The 20,510-nt window shown below is 46.2% G+C and overlaps 1 protein-coding gene across 1 annotated transcript in view; it reads left to right on the top strand.

Moving 5' to 3' along the window:
* ADAM19 (ADAM metallopeptidase domain 19) overlaps positions 1–20,510 on the top strand; it is an 86,755-nt gene that overhangs the window by 44,745 nt on the left and 21,500 nt on the right. Inside the window, exons 6-12 of the mRNA XM_061151837.1 lie at positions 4,634–4,817; positions 5,611–5,676; positions 11,222–11,293; positions 14,724–14,890; positions 16,852–16,936; positions 17,611–17,750; positions 19,676–19,853. Coding sequence (XP_061007820.1) covers positions 4,634–4,817; positions 5,611–5,676; positions 11,222–11,293; positions 14,724–14,890; positions 16,852–16,936; positions 17,611–17,750; positions 19,676–19,853 — 892 coding nt within the window. The remainder of the gene's footprint in view (positions 1–4,633; positions 4,818–5,610; positions 5,677–11,221; positions 11,294–14,723; positions 14,891–16,851; positions 16,937–17,610; positions 17,751–19,675; positions 19,854–20,510) is intronic.

The raw sequence follows: 20,510 nt of genomic DNA, 5'->3' as shown, positions 1-20,510 counted from the left end.
CCCTCACGGGGCAGCATCAGGTTGTGCCAGGTGTGGATTCTGGAGTCAGGCAGTTCCTGCTTTAAAGCCCAATGCCGTGCTTCAGATCTCTCGCATTAGTTTTCTCATCTGTAAAGTGGGAGCAACAGTAGTGACGTCATTGGTGGGTTTACACTAGATGATGAGTGCAGCCTCCTTGAGAGCAGGGATTTTTTTTTTTTTTTTTTTTATATAAGCCTGCTGCATCCCCAGTGCCTAAAACTGTCCCTGGCACCTGTTAGGTGCACACAGTACATATGTGTTGAATGGCTACTGATAAGATGCCTTTAACCAGTCTGATGTATAATACATGCCCACTGACTATTGGCTGTCCTTTTAAAATATTACCCTAATGGTTAGTAAGCACTGCCTATGACTTCAGTTTTCATAGCAGCCCTATGAGAAGGCAGTCTTGTTGAGTACCATGCCCCACAGCTAGCAGACAGCAGAGCCAGACTTTGAATCCAGGTATGTTCCCCCCTCCTGAGCCCAGGCTCCCACCCCCATGCTGTAGGGATCACATCACCCATGTGCCTTCTTGGCTTCCCTTGGTGCTGCCTTTGAAACCCTCTCCTTCTCACTTGCACACACATTTTGAGGGAAGGAAAGAAGGGTGATGAAGTGATTAGCTCTTAAGGAAGCTCTGGATGTAGCCTTGTAGGCTGCGTCCCCTTTAGGTTTAGCTCTGAATGGACTAATTCCCAAGAAGCTGTTCTCCACCCTAGGTCCTGGAAGGATGCATTTGAGCGAGTCCAGCAGTCATTGAGGGGTTAAATCCACTGCCTGTCTGCCCTGCCCTGCCAGGCTTCCTCTGTACAATTTCATTTGTATCAAGCTCTCAACAATGAGGAATAGGATGCCGGGCAGAGTGGAGAATTGCGTGTGAGGTCCTGGCCACCCAGCCTCCTGAGTCTCCCTCCTGAGCACCCCCCAGGCGAATCTCTGCCAGTGCTTACATTTCACAAATTAGATCAGCAGAGATGTTTAGGAGGAGAAATGACTGGGGCGTGCTCAGGGCAGGACGGTTAGCAGGGCTTAGGGGTGGTGAGAGGGGAGGCCCCGGGAACTAGGTTCTCACAGATCCCCCCCACTCTCAGAGCTGGCTTCCCTGTGACGTGCGGGGGTCCCTGCCTGCCTCTTCTCCACCCTAGGGAGTAGGGGGATGGCAGCTGTGACAGACAAGTATGGGGGACCACATGAAGGAGGGGCCGAGAGCAGCCATAGAGTCCTATTGCTCAAGGACCCTCAGGTCCCTCTGAGCTTGTGTTTCTCCAGTGGTAATCTGCCCACTCCCTGGAACAGGATTGCTTGGAGCTCTGTGAAAAGACGGGACCCTCCAGAGGCTGGGCTCCAGGTCAGAGCTGCTGAGTGTGACTGTGCAGGGGATTGCGTGGGGCTTGCTCACAGTGCAAATGCTCAAACTACAGAATCTGCCTTTCCTAGACTGGGCCTGGACACAGGTATTCCCCGGCCCCCCTCCCCCTGTGCTGTGCAGTAGGTTCTCATTAGATACCTGTTTTATATATTATATATAAGTGTATGTCTATCCCAGTCTCCCAATTTATCCCACCGTCCCCTTTCTCTTCATGGTGTCCATATGTTTGTTCTCTATGTCTGTGTCTCTATTTCTGCTTTGCAAATAGGTTCATCTGTACCATTTTTTCTAGATTCCATGTATATGTGGTAATATACAATATTTGTTTTTTTCTTTCTGACTTACTTCACTCTGCGTGACAGTCTTTAGGACATAGGCATTTTTAATACATTCTGTAGAGTATTCTAATGGATAGTTCTGGGAGCTTTTATCCTATTATCTCTGACTCATAGATTTCAAACTCACTGATAGAGGCAGATAGCACAGAGGTTAAGGGTGTAGGGCCTAGACTCTGCCAGACCTTAAATTTTTGGCCACACAATACCCATGAGAGTTTGTTAATTAATCTCTTTGAGGCTCAGTTTCCTTATCTATAAAATGGGACCCATGATGGTGCTTTATAGCATTAACGTGGGAATGAAATAAGAATAATTGTATGCAGAGCCCTTGGCATATAATTGTGTACTAAGTTACTCCTTCGTGTCTGACTCTTTGTGACCCCATGGACTGTAGAGCCCTCCAGGCTCCTCTGCCCATGAAAATTCTCCAGGCAAGAATGCTGGAGTGGGTAGCCATTTCCTTCTCGAGAGTATCTTCCCAACCTGGTAATCGAACCTGCAGCGCCTGCATTGGCAGGGGCACTCTTTACTCCAGACTCTTTACTCTGTGAAGCCTGGCACATAATTAACTCTCCCCAAAATGGTGTCTAAAAATGAAAAGTAGACAATGCCTCTCCCAGCTGGTGTTTTACTCCCGACGAGCGAGCTGGATGAGGGCCAATCACACCTCAGAGGAGAGTTGCTGATTTTTGTCACTGATACCCACTCTACAGGGCTATCAGTGTGAGGTCATGGTTAAGATCCCAGGACATAGAACCAGGCTGCTTAGGTTCTTCTTGTCTGTGTGACTTTGGTCAGTTAATTAACCTCTCTGAGCCTTAGTTTTCTCATTTGTAAAATGAGGATAATATTTGTAAGAATCATAGAAGTTTGTATGAATAGTAAAATACTTAGCACAGTGCATGGTCGATAGCACAGACTCAGTGATTTATAGCCACCACGATTGCTGTTCACTGTGCACCAGAATCCTGTGTGGTCTGTCCTATTTGGCCTAGAGGCTTGTTCAGGCGATGCCCTGTCGGCTACACCGGGACTTTCCACCCACTGAGTTATTTCCATAGCCACAGCAGAATGCAGACAAAGCTGTCACCTGGTTTGTGGTCAGGCCCTTTGCTTCCAGTGTTTGCAGCTTTTGGGGGAAACTGAGGGGTTGGGAGGGGCCTTGGCCAACCAAGATGAGCAGATAGCTTGGGAACAGGATGCCCGCAGCAGCTCTGCCCTCTGCCCTTTCCCGTCTGGACTCAGGAGCGGATGTGACCCTTAGTCTTTGCTCCATCCCCACCCCCAGCTGCTCAGAGAGCACCTTAGGTGTCCCGCTGGGGGCTGGCTCGGGATTGCTGTGTCAGCCTGGGCGAGGCAGCCGGAAAGTCGTCAGGCTCCCTGGCACTGGAACGAGGTCAACCAGGGATGGATTCCAGGAAGGGCTGCTGCTGACTAGGACCTGGCGCTGTCTCTCCTGAGAGCCCCGCAGGCTCTTCCCAAAGGGCAAAACCTGGGCGGGGATCTGGAGGGGTCCAGGGTGGGGATGGAAGCTGAGACAGCCTAAGAGAGGTCCTGCCAGGTCCTTTACCTTCTGAAATTTCTGGGTGGATAGAGCTGAGGTTTTGGAGCATACAAAATGCTATGGGACTTCCGGGATTCATTGCTGGGATCTTCCTTCCCCAGGGCCCTGGTCACACTCCCTTGCTCTAGTTTTCATCTTGTGTCAAGGATGGTAGATACCTGCTACATGGGCCTCTGCTGTCCCTTCCATTGATATTGGTGATAGTGATTAATGATAAGTCATGGCACTTTTTCTCACCGAATCCAGATAAAGGGCCCAGAAGTCTCAATGATGCAGCATTCCATGCAGCTGTGTCCAATCCATCAGGGTTAAGGGTGGGGAAAGCTTTTTGTCTTCTCTGTTACATGCTACAGTAATTTATTCCCATGTTCAGACTCTAAGCTCCATGAGGGCAGGCATCTTATCTGTCCTGTTTATTTCTCCATCCTTAGCAACTAGCACAATGCCTGACACATAGCAGGAAGCATTTGTGGAATGAATGTCTGTCTGTCCCCCAATGGAATGTGAGTTACTCAAGGACAAGGATTGTGTCTAGATTACATCTAACACAGAGTAAGGTCTCAATGAGTAAAAGAATATAATGAACAAATGTACATCTTTATTCTGAGTTCAAGACTAGCATCTGTAACCCAGAGAAAAAAGTAGTCACATATGCTTGGTTGTGGCCACCACCTCACCACAGAGCTGCATTGCTGATCCAGGGGAATTGGGGCTGGTAGCTGATGACTCTAGCTTTGGCTTCCAAATGTAAAGATACTTGTCTTTCCATTTAATCATCCCAGGAGTCCTGTGAAGTTAGAGAATTAACATTGGCATTTGCCTCTGGGGAAACTGAGGCACAGAGTGATTGAAGAAGTTTGTTGAAGAGCGTTTGGCAATTTAATATTGGAGCTAAGATTAGAACTTGGGTCTCCTCTCCCCTAGACCAGCACTCTTCCTATGGTCAACATACCATCTCTTTCTCAGCCTGTAAAGTTTTGACCTGTGATTTGCTGTATGCCATGTTTGGGATTGGGAGGCTTTTTGGAATTCTAGCTCTGCCATCCTTTACAAGTATTAACTGTCCCTGTTCCAGCCCTTTTAGAACCTTCAAGTTTCTCAATGGTAGGCTTTCACGCCCTGAAACTGTGCACCACATCTCCTGTCCACATTTCTCTGGAGAGGAGGTCCAAGTTTGCATCAGATTCTCACCAGGGAGTGCACGACCCCATAATAAGATTAAAAAGCAGTGATCAAAACCAGCTGTGCCATATTGCATATGGGGAAACTGAGACCCGAGCAAGGGGCTTTTCTATTACCATAGTCTTTGACCAGAGATTCCAATTCTCTTGTCGACAGAGGACTGATTATAGTGAGTAGTAACCTCAGCTACGTCATCGAGCCCCTTCCTGACAGCGAGAGCCACCACCGTATTTACAGATCCGAACATCTCAAGCTGCCTCTTGGGAACTGTGGGTTCGAGCCCACCGCCAGGGACTGGGTCCCCCAGTTTACAAACCAGACCAAGAAGCGACCTCGCAGGGTGAGTTTCTCAGTACAAGAGTCAGCCAGGAGATAATCCCTTCTGAGCACCCTTTCCTTGGATCTAAATTGAACGGAGATGGCTAAGAAGGAGGCAATAGCTTTTTCCTTTTGTTTATTTAAAAATAATTTTTTGGCTGTGCCACATAGCATGTGGGATCTTAGTTCCCTGACCAGGGATTGAACCTGCACTCCCTGCATTGGAAGCGTGGAGTCTTAACCACTGGACCACCAAGGAAGTCCCAGCGTTTCCCTTTTAGTCTAAGTCATTGTTGAGTGTGAGAAACCATTGTATTTGATAGAATAACTGCTTTGGTGGAAAACATTACTTCATTTAAAATACTCTAAGGTGCTGATTTCAGAAACTTTAAAATGTGAGAAAAAAAAATATATGCCTCCCTTTTTGAAATAGCCGCTTAACCACATGCACAAAATGTTTGTATTTATTTATACCAAAGATAGAGTTACGTGGTTTAAGTATTTTTGGGAATTTGATTGTCAGCATGTTCCCTCACAGTATGTTGGCCTCTGTTCTGTCTGCACTGGACAGCCAGCTCATTATTTTTGGAGACTGAAGGGCTGGACCCAGTGTCCCAGAGCAGCCTCCAGTGATAACCAAGATGGTGGGCAGAAGGTATAGTGAGGATGATGGCGAGATGATCATAGCTGAGTTGTTTCTGGAACCTGGTAATGAGGTTCACTGCTTATTAACTCCACCACTTCTGAGCAGTGTTTTGAAATGAGGCCAAGTCCACCATTTCCATAGCTCTGATGTGCTTATGTCTCTTCCTTAGATGAAAAGGGAAGATTTACACTCCATGAAGTATGTGGAGCTTTACCTTGTGGCTGATTATGCAGAGGTAAGGAGGGGCAGTGGGGTTTAACAGAAAAATCACTTTCTTAATCACTTCCATTCCAGCCTTCAAACTGCTTTGGGGAAATGTTGAAGTGCTAAATGCTGAATGGGGGAAATAATGAAAAAAATGCATCTTCTTCCCGTTTGTCATGTAATTTTCACCTTAAATCTTACCAAAGACTCTTTTTGCTATTTTAAACATAGTTGGGAAAAAAGCAAGGAGAAGTCTGTTCAATCTCAATACATTAATCAGAAAATCAGGACAAAGACTGTTATTTGGATTAACACTCCTAGACCGGATCTGGAAGATCCTTAGGTTTTTGTGCTTACTCTTTGGGAGTCCATGAATTCTCTCTAGAAATTTAAAAAAAAAAAATTTTTTTTTTTTTTTTTGGCAAAGATAAGGAGTGCATTTATCTGATTGAAAACAATTTCCTGCCAACATGTGGATCCATTTTTATAATCATGTTGGTGCCAAATGAGTACCTAAGCTGAAGTTCCCTAAATGTGATCCCCAGCCCAGCAGCATGAGCAGCACCAAGGGACTTGTGACCATACAGATTTGGGGTCTGCACCCAGATATTCTGAATCCCCAGATGTGGGGCTGGGGTCTAACAATCCATGTTTCAACAAGCCTCCATGTGATCCTGATGCACAGGCAACTTACCTAAAGGAGTAGCTGTTTGGCCTTTAATTCCACATTCTTCAAGTTAGGTTCTCTTGTGCCTTGGCTTCTAAAATTTAATAAACACTCATGTCCCTCACTCTTTCATTTCATTTAGTCATTGATTTCTTGATTCTCCGTTATGTGTCAAGCATAGTGCTTAGACCACAGAGATACAGACCTGCCCCCCACATGGCAGAGTTTACAGGAGCAGCATAAAAACTCTCTAGTTCCAAGTGTGATGACTGCTCATTGGAGAGGATTAGAACACAGATAAAGAGGGACCCAGCATGGTCTTGGGAACTGGGGGGAACCTTCCTGAGGGGGTGGTACTGAAGCTGAGTCCTAAAGAGCGAGGTCAGACCCCAGGTTTGCCTAAGTTAGCCGTATTTTACCTCATTCTCACTCTGTGTAGTGGCTCAACCACATACTGACATATCTTTCAGGCACGGAAGGTGAGGTGAACTGATCGCTCCCTAGTTCTAGCGTTGCACCTCACCTGGGGCTACCTTTGACAGCATTCATCAAACTCCTGTCTGTCACACTCCATCCAGCTAGAAACCATTTACCTCAGACTGGGACTCAAACCCAGACAAAATCCAGTTTGGGACTTAAACCCACATGGCTGGGACTCGAACCCAGCCAAAACCCTGCTTGGGACTCAAACCCAGCCCAAACCCACAGTACCTGGTTTCAGGACCCAATGAGGTTCAGGTTCTTGGTGTCTCATCACAGAAAGAATTCAGTGAGAAACAAAGTGATAGATAAGAAGTGGTTTTATTCAGATGCAGAGAGAGGCACACTCCACAGACAGAGTGCCGGCCATCACAGAGGGCGGATGCCGCCGCGAAATTTGGTGTGGTTAGTTTTAATAGGCTGGGTAATTTCCTATGTTAGAGAGTGGGAGGATTATTCCACCTATTTTTGGGAGGGGGTGGAGATTTCCAGGATTTGGGCCACCGTCCACTCCTTGGTCTTTTAACAGTGGAACTGTCACATCACCTCTGGGTGTGTCATTTCACTTGTTGATTAAGGTCTAGTCTTGTCTGCCATTTTGGTCCCGTTTGATTCTAATCAGTTTATGTTTTGTCCTTGGGCTCAGTCATTCTTTCAGAAGTTGTGCCCTGCCGCTTTACCTCCTGTTACAAGATGGATTCCTGACCAGCTCCCCAGAGGCTTATTCTCAGGTGGTTAGTCCACAACACAGGTCCCGGAGGTTGTATGGGGTGGGGGAGAACATTTGACTTGATGCTGGGGGAGCTGCCTTCCAGTGTTGGAGGCAGCAGGAGGTGACCCTGGTGTCTGCAAGGATATAGAGTCATTTACTGGACAGAGAAGGAGGTGCCAGGCCCTCCAGGCTGATGGAACATCTTGTTCTGCTTTGAGAGGAGTTTTGCTTTTTAATTGATGTTGGTGTTGGTTGTTCCAGCAGCCTTTTTTTTTTTTTTTTTTTGCCTTTTGTTTTCATTTCCAACGACTGGTGTGTGTGCAGGTTGGGGGAGTGGTGTGGGGAGCAAAAGCCAAAGGTGATTTGAAAGCCATAGCTATGCAGTCTGGGAGGGGCTGATGGCCCTGGCCCCTGACTCACAGACCTGCCTTAGTGGGAGGATTGCTGGTTGAAAGCTGAGCTCCTCTAAGGTTGATTTAAATCAGTAGCTTTTGATTATTTTTGTTTTCCTGGTAGGATTTCCTTTCCAATGTCTAATATAAAAGTCCAGTGAAAACAGACTTCTCCAAGCTGAAGCAGGGGTGAGGACCCTCTTACACCTAAGGTCATCTAATACAGTAGTCTCAAACCATTTTTTTTCCCCCTATTTTTTGGCCATGCTGTGTGGCATGCGGGATCTTAGTTCCCCAGTCAGAAATCATACTTGTGCCCGCTGCAGTGGAAGCACAGCATCTTAGCCACTGGACCAGGGGTATCCTTTCTTTTTTGAGCCACAGAATCTTTGGTCAGATGACAGCTCCTGGGATCCCGAGAGTTAAGCGTGTAGAAACACAGCTGCTCTAAAGTAAACGTGGGGTGAGGCTGCCCTTTGGCCCTGCAGTCTCCCCAGAGGACTCTTGGTGCCAGGTTTTAAGATTTCAGTGAATGTGAGTCTAGAAGCTGGAGAAGTGAGGGCAGGGTATGAATTGGGGTCCTTAGTCTCCTGACCTCCAGAGCAAAACCCCTAGAGGAAAAGTGTCAGCCCCAGGTGCCTTCAGGACTGTGGTACCCTGGAGAACTGTCTTCCTGTTCTAGAAGACAGTGCCTCCACCAGCAGCCTTGCAGGTGTTGCCACAGGCCATGATTCTTGCCACTCTGTGGATGGTGGATAGGCTCTGTGCTAACTTCCCAGGTCCCGGCTTTGGCTGATTTATGACAGGGGTGGGTGGAGGATATGAGAGGCCAGGCTGGGCCCACAGGCTCACAAATCCCTCCCCCCGTCACCTCCTCTTCCCCCACTCCCTCTCCAAGTGGCCTCCTATCCTCCACAGGCAGCAATGTATTCCTGACAATGAGTTAATCTGAAAGGACGGAAAGACAGGGACAGGGCCGACTACCTTATCTGTGATTTATAACCTGGTGCTGAGACAGGCCGGGCTTCTTTCTCCTGGGCTCTGAACTTGGTATCGGGAGTATAGACAAGGATGGCGTTACTGCCTGGAGAGAGGGTTTTTAGCAGTAGAAATGATCAAGCAGCTCCCTGGGCCTAGTTTGGAGCACTTGGAGTGATTTGTCTTTGCTTTTTGTTTTGTTTTTTTGTTTATTTGTTTTTAGAAAGGTAGAGCAGGTACTTTTTTTTTTAAGCTTTTTATTTTATTTTTGACTACGCAGTGCAGCATGTGGGATATTAGTTCCCCGACCATGTATCGAACTTGCTCCCCCTGCTTTGGAAGCCCAGAGTTTTAACCATTGAACTGCCAGGGAAGTTCCCCGGGGTGGTTTTCAGCTTATTCATTCCTCAGGTAAAGCGGGAGACCTAGACAGGGGAAGAGCAAGATGGGATGTTGTAGGAGGAGACAGGGTAGCTGTGAGAACAGGCCTGCCAAGGACTTTCAAGATACAGACAGGACGTGGGCCAGTTGGGAAAGACCAGGTGATGCACTGTGCTTTAGTGTCTGGTCTACCCAGAAAGTGTAAAGGGGAGGTGCTGTTTTCTTTACATCAGAGGTCTGTAAACTATAGCCCATGGCCAGATCCAGCCCACTCCAGATTTTTATAAATAAAGTTTTTCTGAAACACACCCATGCATGTACTGTCCATGATTACTTTTGAGCTAGAATGGCCAAGTTGAGTAGTTCTGGTAGAGACAGTATTACTGCAAAGCCTACAATATTAACAACCAGGCCATTTACCAAAAAAAGTTGACTGACTCTTGCCTGAAGCTCTTCAGGACAGCACGATACTTTCCTTAAACTGTGGTGGTATTATCAGGTAGTTGTTTGAAGATAGGATTAATATATTTGAAAGACAATGAAGTCTGCCTCTGATGTTCTAATGAATATTCGCTAAATGCTGCAGCACCTGCTGTGTAGTGAGACCAGTTTAGAAATGCAGTGACTCTGTAAAGAGAAGCTTCAGGATTGACACCTTGGAAAGGTCTGAGTCCCAGAGTCTTACATGCAATTTAACTGTGTAAAAAGCAGTCATGGAAGTGAGGTGGTTGCAGTTCTGATGGAGGCCCAGGAGGGTCCCAAAGCAGTGGGAGAAAAGGAAAAGTGTTTCTCCCTGTATCGTGGCTGAGACACACCCCTATCCAGACAAATACCCCAGGGTGTGTGTTCTTTTTGTTCTTGAATATTCTTGTGGGATTTTGTGGAGGAAGGATGTGAAGGTTTGAGGTAACATATATTCATGTATATCCAGAGTAATTCAGATAGTAACACAGTAATTCTGTGTTACCACAGCAGTGTATGGGACATACCTGTTCTTTCCAAATTTAGGCTGCAGTTGTGGCAAATTTTATCTTTAAGCCATGAAGCATTCCTTCATAATTGCAGCTGAACATGATCTATCCTTTTGAAGCAGGCATGATGAATGTGAGGCTACCTATGGAAATGTGCTCCTCCTGGTACCCGTGGCAGACATTTCTGATCGAACACAGCACTCTTTCCTGCTGAGCCCCTTGCAGTCTCAGAATCCTTCTCACTGTGGAAGGCACTTCCAGTTGATCTCTGAGTGATGTGCCAGATGAAGCCTGTTTGCCAGGGTCTTAGATCCTCATTGCTAGCACTCATTTTGTGTCATTCATGTGGCCTCTTATTGCAGTTCTTTCTGTGCAGGTGTTCTCAGCCTGTTTCGACCTCATACTCCTTAAATACAAAATCTGCCTTCGTTGTTATTTCTGATCCCCTCTGTGTTCTAACTGAAGCTCCTTCAAGGTTAGGGCCAGGACCTCACACTTTGTGTCCCACCAAGTGCAGTGCCTCACACACTGTGGGTGTTCAGTAACAGTTTGACCATGTTGACTGATCACCTGCATGGAGTCCTTGGGTGATCCGTGTGATGGGGGCTCCATGCTGGGGTGATGATTGTGGCAAAGGACCGGATTGGTCCCTCCTCTAAGCCCCAGTGGGAGTTTGCAGAAGGCCTTGTAGTTAGGGGGACAGGAGAACAGGGTCGACCTCACAGGCTGGAGGAAGACAGTTCAGTTCACTACACAGCTACTACATGCCTACTGTATGCCCGGCCCTGAACTGTTAGCTGGAGATACCAGGATGGATGTGACTCAGGTTCTGCCTTCGCTGAGCTGACATGTGTGTGTCAGGGAGATAGTCCTAAGGAAATGACTGCTCACAGAAGATGGGAGAAAATGAAGGAATTCACAGACAAGCAATGGGACACACGAGGGATCCTGGGAAGGATTCTGGGTTCTCACCTAGTTCTGCTTGTCCCATTTAGTTTCAGAAGAACGGACGGGACCAAGATGCCACCAAACACAAGCTTATGGAGATCGCCAATTACGTTGATAAGGTGAGACCAGGTGTGTACTTGTGGGAAAGGTGCCAGCACCTTAGCAGAGCTGCCCAGTAGGAGCTGGCCTGCCTCTTCCTGGAGCGGCTGCCCTGGCAGCTTCCAGGAGGCAGTAGCAATGCTGCAGGGGCTCGGTGCTCACGACAAGTCATCAGCTGCATGGACCTAGCCAAGTAACTTGTCTTGTTTGGGTTGTGGTTTTGTTTTTTAATGTACAAAATAGGGTTGATTTAAACCTATTTCAATTATTTGTGTTTTTTCAGTGGACTCCTTTTTCCAGTGTCTAATATAAAAGTCCCAGGAAAATAGACTCCTCAAAGCTGAAGCAGGGCTGAGGACCCAGAGCACTGTCCTCTGACACCCTCACCCTCATCCCTGCCTTAAAAGTTGAGGAGTAGATTGCTTGGGGTCAATCTGTATCATCTCCGCCTGTTAAACTGTTCTAAAATTAGTTGGTTTTGTCTCTTAGAAAGGCTGAGCAGAGGGTTAACTTTCCTAGGTCAGGCTCTTTTAAAACATGCTCTTAGGAAATACCCAGATTCTTTAATTTGACTAGAATAGGCTGGTCTGGGACTTGGAAATATTTTGTTTATATGAAAGAATGCAGAACGAAATAGAAGAGGTAACCTAGAATGACAGTGACCTCTTGATAGGCAAGTAGTAAATAGTTTTAAGAAGTAGATTTTAATCATTTGGTATTGCAGGTATCTGTGAGAATCTGATCACATTTATTATACAGTCTAAGGGCACTCAAAAAATGTCTGAAGCTTAACTCTTGGTCTGATTCATGGATCCCAAGTCTGAATGGAGAATCATTTTTTTTTTTTTTTTTTTTTAATATTGGAGGATAAGGAAGAGAACTTCAATATTTTTAAGGATTTACAAGCAAATTTGGTAGTGTTCTGGAGTCATTGGATGGGAGGGTCTATGCCCTCTATTTTTGCTTTAGATGACTCTGGAAGTGCTGGTCATTGACAGGTGAAAGTTAAACACAAACATTGGCATTTCCTGGAAGGGAGGACTCCAGGGACCCAGTCCAGTCGTCTCTCTAGCCTTCAAGTTCTCAGCAATAACATCGAAATGATCCCACAACCCAAACACTCAGCATCTGGGAAAATAAGAAAAGCTTGTTTCCCTGGGGTAGACCCTGTTATCACCCACGTGACGTCTATTGTTCTGGAGACGCTGCAGGTGGGAGACTTGGCTGGGTCTCCTTTGTGGGCTCTGCAGCTGGCCTGGGTGTTAGAATCGGGGGTGCTGGTGAAAAGTGGAAGGAAAAGAGAGGCACTAGCCAGCCCCATCCTTGCTGGAAGTCCCCAACCTTGCCTGCTGGTTTATTTTGTGAAGCAGACTTGGTTCTCTTATCTGCAGCTGAGGTTGGTCACCCCTGGCTGGGGTGAGGGTAGGCAAGCCCATTTCTCTCAGGCTTGCTGACCGAGCTCCTTGAACTGAACTATTACAGGACTAAAACTGGAATGCGCTGCACTCATTTGCCGAATCATGAACCCAGTCTAAAATGTTTTTCCTTCCCTATGAAAAAGCCAAGTCAAGTCCTCGAGAAGCTCCCTAGTGAAGCAAATTTGAATTGGAATCCAAACCCTTCATTTTCTGGAATGATTGACCTGGCACAAAACAGGAAAATCACAATTTCCATTGAAATCAACTGATATTTTGCTGAATCTGGAGACCATTTATACCACAATTTCCTGGGGGCAAGTTGATTCTCTGGATGGGTAAATAGGGCAGCACTTCAGTGTAGGGTCATGAGTAGACACTGAGGTCTAATAATCCAAGTCTTCATCCCAACTCTGCCAGCTTCCTGCCTAGAATTCAGCAAATTACTGAAATTCTCTAAGCCTCAGTCCTTAATATGTGGAAAGTGCTTGATAAACATTAGTGCTACGATTGTTATTTTTACCAGGGGCTGTACCTGCCACTTTTGGATTGAGATGACATCTCCTGCTTACATGACCTAGGTTTACCTGTGATGACTTTTTCTTTTAGGCCAAAGCATGAGGCATGCCGCATCTTAGTTTGCTGACCAGGGATTGAACCCGTGCCCCCTTGCATTAACCACTGAGCTACCAGGAAAGTCCCCATGATGACTTTTTTTTTTCAGTTGCTGCCTCAGTATTCTCTAGGGCTTAACCAGTCAGGGAATTTCTGGTATCTACGCCTTCCAGTACTTAGCTTTAAAGAAAACCTTCTTCCTGCTATGTGTGCGTGAGATGAAAGATAGCGTGTAATAAAGATTAGATGTAGCTCTAGCCTTAAGGAGCCCAAGAGTCAGGTCTCATTTATAGAATTTCAGGATCTCTGGATTGCACAAAATCATAAGGATTATCTGGAACATTTACAGCCTCATGCTTACAATCTGTTTGTGGTATCCTTTACAAAACCTGAGAACTTCCAGTGATGGGGAAGGAAATTTCAAGAGTAAGCACATCTTTGTGTATATTATCATTTATACCCATTTACTTCCAAAATGAGTGGGAGACGTCTTTCAGTAAAGTCATATACAATTTGGTATATCCATGGCATGGGATACTGGTCAGCAATAAAAAAGAAGTGGCAGAATGATATAGACAGCAAGATGGATGAGACTCAGAACATGCTAAATGAAAGAAGACACACAGGACCATGTATTATATAATTCCACTTATGGGCTATATCCAGAAAAGGCAAACCTGTGGAGATAGAAAGTAGATTAGTTATTACCCCAGTCTAGGGGTGAAAATGGGCAATGATAGTAAATGGACATAAGGTTTCTTGTTCGTGTGATGAAAATACTCTAAAATTGGATTATGGTGATCACTTTACAACTTGGTAAATTTACTAAAAATATTACCCTTAAAATGGGTGGGTTTATGATATATAAATTATACCTTAATAAATTTGTTTTAAATATTCATATACAAGAGAACTTTTTAGACATATATAAAAATAAGGGCCATGAAAGGAATTGGGTGAGGTGATTGTACCAGACACATGAGCCAAGGGTACTTGTTACAGATGACAGTGAGGCTTAGCTCTTGACCAGCTTTGAAAGTTTTTTCCTATTTTGAAATGAAATGTGTCTGCCTGTCTGTTTTACCTGTTAACTGAGCCCCACTTTAGGCTCATGTGTAATAGTGCTGGTCCTTTCTCCACTAAGAGCCCTGTGCATGTCTGAAAGCAACTCTGTGTCCTGTCTCAGTCTTCGTTTCTCTAAGCTGAGTCTCCCCAGTTCGGCTACCAGAGGCAGAGCCGTTCTCAGGACGTTGTGCCTCTCTCAGGCTGTCCCCCTTCTGAGAAATCTGAAGAGCAACACCTGTTCCCTCCTCCCCTGGAGGCAGGTAGAGAAGAGAAATCTGGAACCTGAGCTCCGAGCACTTGGACTAGGAAGGTGGTGCCGACAGATGACGCTGTGACTTTCCGTGTGTGTTTTCAGTTTTACCGATCCTTGAATATCCGGATTGCCCTCGTGGGCTTGGAAGTGTGGACTCATGGGAACATGTGTGAAGTTTCAGAGAACCCGTACTCTACCCTCTGGTCATTTCTGAGCTGGAGGCGCAAACTACTCACCCGGAAGAGCCATGACAATGCGCAGTTAATCACGTAAGTAGCCTTTCCCGCATGTGTTACCCTTGCCCTTGGCTGCAAAGCCCCTGCCCCCAGGGCGTGTGCTGTCTGTCCTTTCTCCCCAGTGTTGACAGTTGGCTGTACTAAGCTATGCTGACTTTGCGTTCCAGTAACCAAATATTCCTCAGGCATGTGCTCTGTGCCCAGTATATTCAGGAAAATATTAAAAAGCCCGAGTCATAACAATTCCAAGAAGTGTTTACAGCCCAAATTAGAAAATTAGTGCCTTAGACATATTGAGTTGAGTCTCTGAATCAACTGGGTGTGTATTTGGAAAGGGACTGACTGACTGTCATGGCTGCTTTGAAACAGACTTTCTAAGGGGCTCACCCTGATCTTCATGGCATTTTGTTCTAGTGTAGGAGTTAATCTCCCCATGCAGGCCCAGGAGAGGGGCCTCCTCGGCTTGTCCTTCATGTCATTCCCAGGGTCTCAGGGCCAACTGCGAGGTAGTCAAGTGGCAGATGTTGCAGGAATAGTGTGTTTGAGAGGAGGGAGACATTGTGGGGGGGGGGGGGGGCGGGGGGGCGGGTAGGAGACGGTGGCTGTGTTGGAGTTTGTTCAATCCCAGAGAGAAAAGGACAGAAACTGATGGGGTCATGGCAGCCCGTGACAGTCCCCCATGATGACAATCTGGTATTTATTAGTGCTGACTTCCAAAGGTATTCTGAGGAAGTTACAACAAAAAGCACATACATAATAAAGCCATTTTTTTTTTCCTGTTCCCTAAATATCTCTGAAACAACAATCATTTAAACCTTTGTTTATGCTTTAAAAGAGACCGAGGAAATAGCTCTACTGAGTTCTTGCTTCATGATGACACACTTACCTGGGAAGAGTCTTTGATTACCAAAGCTTTGGCCTGATCTTTGAAAATCTGGTGTCCTGCTTTGGGCAAGACCTTGAATCCAGTTTCCAGTATAACTTCCTCAGTGCCATGTCTGAGTTTATCAGACAACCAATAGGGCTTCCTAGAGATTTGCATGTATTTTTTTTTTTTTTGCAGATTATTTCTCTAAAGATAAATCTGCATTGAATTTAGCAAGCATGTGTTAAGCACCCACTATGTGTCTGATTCTAAACTAAGTTCTCATGATCCCAAAATAAATAAGATAGTCTTGGCTCTCTAAGTTATAATGGACTATATAAGAAGGCAAACACAGAGATATGAAAGCGTGATGTAATGAATTTCCATGTAGATCCTTTAAATAAATTTCATGGTTTGTGGCATGCACGAAAACACCAGTATTTTATTCACTCCTTTGCCCCTGTGCTGGATGCAGACAGCTGAGAAAAGAGTGTATTAAGCTAGGGGAATGCAGTTGGCTGTTGGCAGATTAGGGTCACAGCCGCAAAACAAAGGCAGAAACAGCTCATCCTCGCACCCAGCTGCACTCTGTCCCGATGGGACACATCTGTTTCCTTGGCCCCAGAGTGATTCAAGAGTGAAACATCAACGCCCACAGCTGCTTCCCTGACCGCCTGCCCCCCTGCCGTACACATACCACAGAGCCAGGGATATGGCGGGGGACCTTGGCAGCTGGCGGAAGTGGGCATGATTCACTTCAGCAGCAGAACCTGTGCCACCCTTCCGTCATCTCTACCCTCTGACCTTTTCCTCTGTAGCAGGAATGGGATGCAGCTTTGCAAGCCCTGCCCATTTCCTTCCAGGGGATGGGATTATGGCCATACTGTGGGAAGAAGTGACCTTTTGCTTTCTTTTCTGTTTGTCTAGAGCGGTGAGAGAGTAGGTGAGAGGAATTGAGAGGTGTGGTGACCTGGGAATTGTCGCATTGGCTTAGAGTAGCAGGACCTCTCCCCTTGGGAATGATCTGGGAATGTCAGCAGGGCCAAGGAAGGCCATGATGGCTTCTGGGCACATGGGAGCAGTCCCCTCAGCCCCTACTCTAGTTACCTTCTCTCCTTCCTTCCCGCAGGGGCATGTCCTTTCATGGCACCACCATCGGCCTGGCCCCCCTCATGGCCATGTGCTCCGTGTACCAGTCTGGAGGCGTCAACATGGTGAGTCTCAAGCCATTATTAATGCTGCAGAAAGCGGAAAACTGCCTTACATAATAGGTGGTCATCTTCTCAAAATAATTGTGTGTAAAGTATTACAGGAAAAATGGTTGGACATAAAGAAGAGAAGTTTTTTTAAATGAAAGTATTAAGTTCTAAGAGATGGAGTTACTATGGGATGGATTTTCATTAATTGTCATTTATCCCCAATTCTCAAACTCAGGAGAACCCTGAAGCAATTACATGAATCATACATCACTATATCTCTTATATGGCCCAGACCAGGGCTGATGAATTATAAGATACAGAGATTAAAAATGCTTTTATTTCAAGTCTCGGGTTGTTCTGTATATCTTTATGGAGCAAGAGCCTGTCTCAAAGTCACAGTTAGGAAATTATTGCCTTCTTTTGAAGTTCTCTCTGAGATTTGAGAATGTTTAGGCTATTCATTTCTGACCTGTGAAGTGGACAGCAAGAAGGCTGCTGTGCATTTATTTTGCCACCCTCTCTGTCCACCTGTGCTTACTGACAGATGCTGCAGGGTGCTTAAGATCATGGACTTTAGTCCCTGAGCGTTTATGCCCAGCAATTGTATTATCAGTGGAGAGAGCTTGGCTAAGGAAAAGGCAGGGCTGCAGAGGGGAGCTGTCTTTGACCTGAACGCTCTCCCCGAGCAGGACCACTCTGAGAATGCCATCGGCGTGGCCGCCACCATGGCCCACGAGATGGGTCACAACTTCGGCATGAGCCACGATTCCGCGGATTGCTGCTCAGCCAGCGCAGCTGATGGTGGGTGCATCATGGCTGCTGCTACCGGGTGAGTCAGGCGGGAAGCTGAGGATGGGGAGGAGGGCAGAGCGCGAGAGGCCAGTGCAGCCCAAGTGTTGCTCCTGGCCCAGGGAGCCTCTGTTATACTTCTGACATGGGCCTTGAAGAGAGAAGGGGAAGAAGACCAAGAAAACAAATGGTGGAAGTAGCACAGGTTTCTAGCAGAAACTTTGGTGTGGTAGAACCTGTTGTTATTGTTTAGTCCAACTCTTTGTAACCCCATGGACTGTAGTCCACCAGTCTTCTCTGTCCCTGGGATTTCCCAGGCAAGAATTCTGGAGTGGGTTGCCATTTCCTTCTCCAGGGGGGGTCTTCTCAACCTTGGGATGGAACCTGCATCTCCTGCATTGACAGGCAGATTTTTTACCACTAAGCCACCAGGGAAGCTGATGAAACCTGAGATTCACCTAATTTCTGCCTCGGGGGTCTTCAGCTGTAAAACTGGTCTGACCACATGTGTCTTTTCCACTTCACGAATTTTTGCTGAGAACCCATTTATAACAGCCACAACCCTTCATCCCTTCATGTGAAGGAAGTGTGATCAGGGCTGTCACGCCTAGGCCTGACTGGAAGCACTGATGTCGCCTCCAGAATAAGGAGAAGGAAGGCAAGCAACCCCACACCCCACGGTGACTCCTCAGGGGTTTTGCAGGCTGCGTTTACCACAAAGAACAGGGACAAGGCAGCTCCATCTCATTGTAGTCCTGAGAGATCTTTAAACCAGAGCCTTTGAAAGAGAACTCTGAAGTTGCTTCAGAGGACTTAGCCAGTGTCTGGACTCACATAGCAGAGAGCACCGGGTTCTTCAGGGACCCAAGTCACTCTTCAGAAGGCGTCATGGTGGGAGCTTGTGTTCCTCCTACGGCAAGCCATTAGGGCCTGCTCATGCTGCTCATGGAGTGGTGTTGCTGTGTCTCTGAGAGGAGATGCAGCTTGCTTGGTGTTCCAGTGTCTTCTCACTTTGTGGAGAAAGTGTCACACAAAGGATGATGTTGATATGCAGGAGACAGCTCCATGGTTCGTGCTCAGATCCCTGCTGTTTGAACAGGGTTCAAGCTTGCTGTTAAGTCCACCTCTTTCTCTCTCAATCTAAAATTCTTATTTGTAGACAGGTGGTTGAAAGAGTTATGTTAATTACTACAATTTGTTTTAAACTGTTCAGACATTTTAGTAATTTAACAATTTTTAGTGACAAGCTTTTTGTGACATTCCTGACAACTGAAAGAAACCCTCCAGTGTCTAACCTTTACTTGGTTTAGGTAATTGAGATCAGGATAACTCTTCCTCTGTACACCCAGATTATGGTACCCACCTGTCACCAAGGAGTGCATGACTTGATTCTTTTCCCCAATAGTGGGATGCAGGGCCTTTCACACTCTTGCAATACAGACCATGTGTTTGTGAGTTGGGCAGTTGAGTTTGGAGTGCTGCCTGCATCGTTAGAGCAGAGATCAGATCACTGGCCGAACAAAGAAATTAAACCCATAAACTTGGCCTTTTTTGGCCTGGTCTTCTGTTCTAAGAAAATCTCCATCTAATATCAGCTTCAGGAAAAGTTTGGGTTGGCTGGAATTTTATTTCGCTCTAAGGCTCAAGAGACCTATTGTAACATACTAGTTATCCTTTATTTATTGCAACTCCTTCATGGAAAGGGCTGAAATCGTTGCTTCGGATTCTCAAATAAATCCTCCATGGAGAGAAAGGGGGAAAAAAAACATTATGGGGTGGTTAATATTTCTTAGTTCATAGAAAGTTAATGTAGAGGTGATGTTCTCAGGGGGCAGAATGTATGTGCATGGGCCTGTGGAGGGTCTGAATGCAGCTGGAATCAGCTTCCTGGGCAGCAGGATTGATGAAATTCTGGCAGCTTGATGCTCAGACCCCTAGCTGATTCCACCCTGGCTCTCCTCCCAGGCACCCCTTTCCCAGAGTGTTCAACAGATGCAACAGGAGGGAGCTGGACAGGTATCTGCAGTCAGGCGGGGGGATGTGTCTCTCCAACATGCCAGACACCAGGACGCTGTATGGAGGCCGGAGATGCGGAAATGGGTACCTGGAAGATGGGGAAGAGTGTGACTGTGGGGAGGAGGAGGTAAGGTGTCGTGCCGTGTTAGTGGGAGGGGAAGAATTTACATTGACTTCAGATCTCAAGGTTAAAGAGCATGCATTTGAAAATTAGTCATAGGCATTTCCTACATACACGTGGCAGTCAAAGACCCCATCACAAATAACATGTGGGGAGTGAGCCTTAAATACGAACCATTTATGTAGACTCTCCCAGTTTGAGGTTGACAATGTCTGTGTCTAAAATGCAGGGGAGTTCTCCTTGTGAGCATCTGGTCTACCCAGAAACCACAGTCTTGGCCAGTGGAGCTACAGATGGCTTCCTTGCTGTCCGTAGCCAGATACGTGAACTTGAAGCTAGGCATTATGAGGATACTTAAAATAACAAGCTCATGCTCTTTGACCTGTAGAAGAAATGATTGAAAGGGGATATAGGAAGTCCTGTCAAGTCTGAAAGGGGCTTCTAGGAGGAAGAAGGAGCAGAACTGGTGGTGTACAAGCCCTTTCCTTCCTTCTGATCTTCAGGATGAATAATAGTGGGCATATCATAACTCTGTCACTTCTAACAGATGCTAGCAGTTCTGCAAAAAGAAGAACTGGATAGTTTCGTATCTATTTTATGAAGCATGAAAATATGAACGCTAACGTATAGAACAGTTTGGGAGAATGTGTCAGTATATGCATT

The sequence above is a fragment of the Dama dama genome, chromosome 9, assembly GCF_033118175.1.
Source record: "Dama dama isolate Ldn47 chromosome 9, ASM3311817v1, whole genome shotgun sequence".
Lineage (NCBI taxonomy): Eukaryota > Metazoa > Chordata > Mammalia > Artiodactyla > Cervidae > Dama > Dama dama.
This window is presented reverse-complemented; position numbering and strand designations above follow the sequence as displayed.